The 8,154-nt window shown below is 37.1% G+C and overlaps 1 protein-coding gene across 1 annotated transcript in view; it reads left to right on the forward strand.

Annotated features, from left to right (window-relative positions):
• The window catches only part of LOC146490130 (uncharacterized), a 10,347-nt gene continuing 2,193 nt past the window's right edge, over positions 1–8,154 (forward strand). Inside the window, exons 1-2 of the mRNA XM_085109955.1 lie at positions 1–503; positions 8,037–8,154. The exon at positions 8,037–8,154 is cut by the window's right edge and continues 2,193 nt beyond it. Coding sequence (XP_084966081.1) covers positions 129–503; positions 8,037–8,154 — 493 coding nt within the window. The 5' untranslated portion in view covers positions 1–128. The remainder of the gene's footprint in view (positions 504–8,036) is intronic.

Consider the following 8,154-nt stretch of genomic DNA (forward strand, 5'->3'; position numbering starts at 1 on the left):
AGGCCATTGTTGGTCTTGGTATGAGAGAAACGAACCTGTACGTTCCTTTCAATTGAATTCATTCCCCACCAAGTCACCATCCAGTTGGGATTATTTCTCTTCGCTCAGTCAAGAGATATTTCTTCCAGATGACGATCCTAATGACAAGCGGTCACAATTCTTTTTTGTGGTATAGTACTGTGCTGCTGCTTATCATTTCTTCTGCCAAGAGTCAGTGCACGAGTGGAACGTGCGAAAAAACGTTCATCTCTATTACAACCGACACCAAACAAAATTCTTTTCTTGATGGGTATGTTTTTGAGACCTTGAACGTTTCTATCTGGAAGGAATGTGCCGAGATGTGTTTGAGTAAATGCCAGTGCCTTTCGTTCAATTTCAACGGGGCCAAACAAACCAAAAACTGCGAGCTGAACGATGCGAACACAAAACTGACGCCAGGTGCACTAAAAGAAAAGGAAGGAGTCAGTTACTACGAACCAGTCAGGACTTACAACGACAAGAATGTAAGTAGGTTTGTTTTCGGATTGATAACTGGAAATTTTAGTGGCTTAATTGGAACTGTCGGGATAAAATGTATGAAAAGAGAAATGACAGGAGTACAGGGAAAATACTTAAGAAAAACCCTTAAGTAATCGGTGAACAAATTAAAATACATAAGACTTCCGCTGTCTCGAATAGGCGAGGGACACATTTCTGCAGAGTTTCAAGCAGCAGTTAGTGATAAAAGTACGAAAATGACTGTGAACAGTGTAAAGCGACTTTAAGGGGTTAGTTTAGTCAGTTCTTGGGATGCTGAAATTTATTACAGGTTCATTGCTGCATTCTTGAAGTCCTTGTTTCCATATCAACCTGGTTTTAAACAAGTTGTGAGGCAGCTGTCACGAAGTTAGACTTAATCCACACGAATAAAACGATCGGTGAGCTATGGTTTAATAAGTTCAAATTATATACAGTATTATTTAAGCACAAACATTGAGCTTATCTATCGATCAAATTCTATCGCAGTTCGGAAACCTCTTTCAACCTTTTGAAAGAGATGCTTAATTTATTCATGAACCTCGGATGATTAGTGTCCCTGCTGTCTAAGACTACAAAAGCCTTGACTTTTACAATCTTAAATAACATGATTGAATTTCTCGATATCATGTAAAGCTGCTAATACAGATACTTACTAACGTTCTAATTTTTAAAGCCAGTAAGGAAGAGTTTTGATAAACCTCGTGATGGTGATGTGGTTTTTTTCATAGCTTAATTAACTTAACATCAGGATTCGTTTTCTGGTTGCAAAATAAATGTTTCAAGCATCAACAAAAAAAGAAAGTTCACAATAATATTAGAACCTTCTCGATAAAACTTTGGGTCTGATGAATTCTGATATTTCCTCTGTTTAGTTTGTCGAAATCTTTTGAACCACTGAATTGGTGTAATTTGTCTAAAACCAGGAGTACAGTCTTCCAGTGCACGTGACTCCATTCAGTGTTATGTTTTCTGCCAGTTCTCGCCATTCGCAAATTCATTCCTCCAGCCTATTCCTTACAATAAGCAACAAAAGTGAAAAAAGGAAAAAAAAAACAAATTAAAAAAAAAAAGAAAACAAATGTACCAAAACTTAACACTTTCAGAGACAGGAACTAAAAGCAACTGTAATGAGCCAGCAGGCGCTTGCACAAACAGTCGCCAGGGACTTAGCATACCCACCTAACGAGAACATCAAAACAAAATGTGTTTTCTGCTATGTTTTCAGATTATTTTCATCCCTTTTAGAGACATTTTCTTTTAAGCTGATACATATTGATTTGTTTGGAAGCTTTAGCTGAAAATTTAAGTGGCAGAAAGCTTTAGGTTTCCGAATTTACTAGCCGTTGTTGGTTTTTCGAAAACGCTTGTTGACTAGTTTCGGCATTTTTAACGACATATATCAGGGCCATACATAGCGGGGGATCAGCTGCCCCCGCCAGGAAAACCGAATTTTTTTTAAAATAGTGTTTGAGCGTAGTTAATTAAAGGCAATGGTTATGAAACCTGACAAAGGTCTTTGTAATATGTTTTTGTTTGCCTTTTTGGCCTTGACCCCACACAAACAACAATAGAATTTGGAATGTTTTGGAGCAACTGACCAATCGAAACGTTTTTGTTGAGATATTCAACTGTGGTGTAAACGTTAAAACAAAGGATTGTGCAGATTTGAAGCACCATTGTTTTCATGGCAAGGTTTCATAACCAGTCCCTCAAGTAACTATGGTTTGAGTTTGCTGAGCTATTTCTTGTAGCTATATTGGTCCGAAATCACAAGAAAATCGACTTATTGACTAAAAAATCTTCCTTCTATGTGAATTCCAAATAAATATTTTGGAAAATCGTTCTAACATAACATAACATTTTATTCAGGGGGCATAACATAAATACAAAAACATCCTGAATAGGGAAATCGTGTGGTTATCCCTGTACAAAAACAATTTCCCTAACTAAAAACTTGCAAAAATATTTTAAAATTTCTAAGCTACTGATTCAACAAATATTCAAGTAAATTTTAAGTCTACTCTTAAAAACAGATAATGATTCGGCATGTACAACATGTCCTGGCAAGTCGTTCCATTTACTTACAATGCGAATAAAGAAAGAGAAAGCCAGTACAAGGAGAAAGCCAGTACAAGTTTTCTAATGGAAATAATGATTTTCTAATTTGGGATGTGTAAAAAAAAGTGAGAAGTCTACAAAAAACGACTCCCTCGCGCGTATTATAACAGTGGAGCGAAGCATTTGCAAAGACACAAGAACAATTCAGCCTTTTATTACACGTTTCATAGCTTTATAACAAGCTACAACAATTACTAGAGAGCCAATAAACCAAATTCTTTGCTACGCCTGGCATTACAACAACTACTCCGTAAAAACTAAAATCTTAAACTAAGATTTTCCCTTACTTTTTCTGTCTTATGCAACACCATCACCACATTAAATTGAGACGGAAATCATCTTATATTAACACAGGAGATCTTAAATGAAGACTGTTAGAGTCTAAGTTATATATAAGACAAAAGTCGTCTTAAATATTGTCTTTAAATCGTCTTCATTTGAGAGGCACCTTACTTTAAGAGAGCAATTTTAATTACATTAATCTGAGTCGATGGGGTCCTTAATTTTAAGATGTTTTTGGGTCTTGTGGAAATTTTAAGACGCCTAAGCAGGCTATAAAATACTGTCATCCTCCATAAGATGCAATACGCCTTAAGCTTGAAATAGGTATGCTTAACAATTGATGGTGTGGTTCACAACAAACATGCTGTTAAGTTCGTGTGTAGTTACAACGTATAGCCGAGGCTTTAGACCGTATTTGATGTCCAGATGTCTTCTCATTTGAATATTGAAGTTGTTGTCTCGAAATTCTTGTAAATTTTCCACTCTCCGCTGCTTAAAAAATATAAACGGCTTGTTTTAAGTCTGGGCAAGGTGAGAGTTTGCGATGGATCAAAGCTCCAGACTCCGTGTCTGCAGAGTTTGGATCATAATCAACCAATCAGAAGAGAAGTCCTGTTTCCTATGAGGTCTGCATTTTTTTAATGAACTAATCAGGAAGGGCTTCCCAAAATTTGGATCCTTCTGTGTTGGAATTTTCTATTTCTTCCAAGTTAGCCTTTTTTTACCGAGAACTAAAATGGTAAGGCTAGAGATGGGCGTAAAAAAAAAATAATAAAATCGCCGATATCTGGCATGTCAGATGTTGGCGATTAAATTCCCCGGCATTCGCCAAGTGTGCCCGTTCCCGCGATTTTTTACGGTCATCGCTGCGAATTGCCAGTAAAGTCGATCAGTCAGGTTGGGCCATCTTGTCACATGAACAATTTTGAAGTGCCACATCGCCGCGATCGGCGAAAAAAAAATTGCCAGGTGTGTCTGCATCAATCGGTGGCGAAAGTCACTTGCGATTTTCGCAGGCGATCAAATTCGCTGCGATTGTCGTATAAAATACCAGGTGTGTTGCCAGCTTTAGGCGTATTGCATCTTACGTAGGATGGCATTATCTTAAAGCCTGCTTAGGCGTCTTAAAATTTCCACAAGACCAAAAAACGTCTTAAAATAAGGACCCCATCGACTCAGATTAATATAATTAAGACTGGTCTTTCTTAAAGTAAGATGCCTCAATGTTGATTAAGATAAGCGCTTCTCAAATGAAGACGATTTAAAGACAATATTTAAGACGATCTTTTACCTCATTTACTAACTGAGACTCCGATAGTCTTTCTTTAAGATCTCCTGTGTTAAAAAAAGATGATCACCGTCTCAATTTAGTATGGTGTTGGTCTTGCATAAGACGGGAAACGTATGGTAAAATCTTAGTTTAAGATTTTAGTTTTTACGGAGTGCACACCCAGCGGAATGAAAATGGAATGAAGAAATTTTCTGTCGCTTTCTAAACCGCCTGTTTTTTGAATACCAAGATGAGTCCTGCAATTCTGCTGCGTCACCGATCAAAGGAATGAGTGTAGTGACAATTCAGACAATGTGCAATGCAAAGTTTAAACAGTATTAAAATTGCCGGCCTCTGTTTTCCTGTGAATTTATGGTAAGCTGATTTGTATAAGTTGTGTCATTTCAGATTTGGTGTGATAAAGTACTATGGATTGAAATTTGTTGTGTTCAGTCTCATCGCTCCATATATTATGTTCAAGCTTAAGAGTATTAAAGGCTCCCTGTTTTCGAATGTAGGCTAGTGACCGTTGCAGTTAGATTGAAGATTTCTTCCTTGCTTCGAAACTTAAAATTGAGATTATAAAACTCCATCGACAGTAAGATTGTTCAAATCTTGAGTTAAGATGAAAATATAACTTACCACAGCACTTTGGATCTAAGAAAAAAATCGTCTTAGTCTAAGACGACATCGTCGTATAAATAAGAAGAAAGTCTTCTTATCCTAAGATGAATCGTCTTCAAATGAGATTTACGCGCTGTCTTACCACAGCACCAGAATTAAGTTGGAAAAAAACGACTTAAAGTAAGATTTTAGTTTTTATGGAGTACAGAATGAAGCTCATTGCACGGGACAAGCAATGATTATTTCCTGTCCTGACATTGCATAAATCTCAACAAGAAAGGTAGTTGAAACTATCACGCACTTAACGAGCTAAACCAAAGCTGAAATGCCCTAATAATTGTGGCATCAAAAGCACCGTTGTTGAACACACAGAATAAGAGGTCATATTCAAAATGAAGAGAATTCAAAATAGAAAATTATACACTCATCGATCAGACACAAATGACCTGTGATGTTGAAGATACTATGGTTACATCCAAGGCTCTATCAAATCCTCTAAACCCGCTACAGATGAAATATCAGCTTTGGGCGACCGGGCTTACGTTTGCCATGTTTCGGGTGGAAAAGGGCGTACCTACTGACTAATTCATTCTCTGGTTTCCTGAGGATATGCCCTAAGAAGTGAAGCTGTCGTTGTTTAATCAGCTGGATGAGCAGATCTTGTTTCCCTCTCTTGAGGACTTCTTTATTCGAGATGAAGTCTATTCTCTTGATACCCAGGAGTATTCTATAGCAGCTCGTGGTGAAGCTGTTGAGTTTGTCTTCAAGCTTTTTGGTTAATGTCCACCCTTCACATCCGTAGAGAAGTATCGATAGACAGGTCGCCTTAAACAGGGAAAAACCCATCAACGGTTTTTTTCTTGAAATTCGAAGTTAAAATATTTTTGTGGCTACTAAATTATATGGGTATCAATAAGAATTAGCGCATGGGATTAGTTTCAGCAGTTACCATATGCTAAACGAAGTTCCCTCATGGTTTTAAGAAAATTATGCCCTCTGTGTTATAAACGCGTAATTGCAATGATTCTCGTAGATTAAGGACTAATTTTCACTTGTATTTTCAAACACTTCGCAACTTACCCTTGTCGCGCAATTTGGGAAACTTTTAAAATGCGCTTAAAAATTAATCCTTAATTCTACTCGGCCTCATGCGAATAAAAATACTACTTGTTATACAAGGTATTAAGGTATCCTCTTGAACCCCAAAAACCCATTTCAGTAGAACTGACATTCTAAGCTACATGATTATGTGAGTCGGGGCTCCAAACAAAATATCAAAATATTATGTTAGCTTATACTGTAAGTAAATATTCAGGACGGGATCGGCTATTTAACGAGCTACGCTAGTTTTCTCCACGCTCAAGTGATATTTGCAAAGAGTTTTGTTCAATGGACTCCAAATGATTTTTATATTTCTGTTGTTATAAATTCTTTTTAGTTTTTAAGGTGATCCAGGCAAACCGGTTTGTGAACAGTCAACGTGTTCTTCGTAGCACTGTCACTGTGTAGTAAATTTTCCTTATCAAGAAAGTCGTTCGTAAACCTCGGAGAAAAAGTCTACACTAACCATAAAACAAACTTCAAATATATCTTGGAAAAAAAACCAACTGCGATAATTCATAGCAATCACTACAGAAATAATCTAAACAGCGATCTTTGAAAAATTCGCACTAGCCGTAAGCGAATAAATGTTTTGCGTAAACCTTGGCTTTGATGAAAATGAAATCACATTTAACTTACATTCGCTTTTAACGTTCTTTGAAAAGGCTTTCACTGAAAATACTCACACATCTTTATCTTTGCCGTTATATCCTATTGTTTTAAGTATTTCAGTTTGTTCTCTGTCAAAATTGTCACAAATAAATGAATTAGAAATATATGGGGGGAAAGCTTGTCAGTAGTTTATGCCAACGATTCAGTGAGCCGTTTGTTTGACTGACTATTTTAGCTGAGAATCAAATTTTCTTAAATGAAGCAAAATGTGATAAGATTAGAAAATAAAACTCCAAGGGAATAACGAACGTGGACCGAAAAAAATGAGCTCAAAAGACTGCTCTGAAGTTAGCAGTATTAACCTTAAGTTAAACACGTTCTAGTGTGAACACGGCAGGAAAATCTTGCAAAACAGCAAAGTTTTGTCAAGAAAATCACATGAATATACTCGACTCTTTAAGGAGAATAACCAGTCCTTTTATTCGATTGCCTTTTTTTTTTTTTCGTTAAGTGAGACAAACGTTTCACTTCAAGAGGAAAAATCCAACGTTTCGTCGCGTCGGATCGGAGTAAAATGATTTCACTTGAAGGTTTTTATGATGTGCCAGTCGATTTGTTTCTCCCGCGGCTAGTGGCCTTGCTCTTTCCCCCGCTGGTGGTGACATAAATTGACTTGTATTATGTCGTCTTCAAATTGTCTTTTTTCTCTAAAACGCAGTTGGCGATGCAACTTCTCGCCGAAAAAACGCGGGTTGCCACACAGGCTGAGCGTGACATTTCACAATGGGTTACATAAAGGGGCTGGCGGACGTACCTACGTACGGACGGACGTACGTACGCGTGGACGGACGGACAGTGACGCCATAACTAAAGCCAAAATTTTTCGGATTAATGCGTTTACCAATATCTCTTATGAATTATATTTTCTCCTGTTAAAAACAATATTTTAGTCACGCAATGTTGTTTTAACCACTCGAAAACAAAGCTCACGTCTTCGCGGAAAGTATTCGATTATTAATTATGCGGGAGTCAGGGCAAGAAAGACGGTTGGCAAATCAGAAATTTAAAAAAATTGAAAGGATGGTTTAATGTTAAAATCCTGCTGTCTTTACAACTAAATAAAAACGATTTTATAACAGACTCATACTGTCTGTTGATTTCATTTAGGTCGCATTTGATTTACCGTATAACGGACAAAGAGTTAGGGAAATAGCTATTATATTTCTCTTTTTAGACATATGTTGGAAGACGTATCTACAAACTTTCTGTGATAAACGATAACCTAAGAGCCATCCTGTATTCCAGTAACTCCAAAAACCTCTCATGAGGGATTCCTGGTAACAATTGTACTTATTCCTATTCCAGAGTAGGGTCAATCGAACTTAACCTTAGATAGCCAAATGTATGAATTTTCATACCTTCACTTCATAGTTGCAGCGATCGTATATTCAGTTAATGCTTTAAAGATACTTGTCAAGAATAACAACTTCATTCGAAACATTTTTCTCAGGGAGTTGCGCGCCAATCCTGCTCTGAACTGACCTGCCGAAACAAGTGCTGTGAAACTGTCCCCTGTCAAAATGGCGGCACGTGTACTGAAGTGTGTGATGTCACCAAAAGAAGATTCA

Source organism: Pavona decussata, unplaced genomic scaffold (assembly GCF_977016875.1).
Source record: "Pavona decussata unplaced genomic scaffold, jaPavDecu1.1 SCAFFOLD_1, whole genome shotgun sequence".
Lineage (NCBI taxonomy): Eukaryota > Metazoa > Cnidaria > Anthozoa > Scleractinia > Agariciidae > Pavona > Pavona decussata.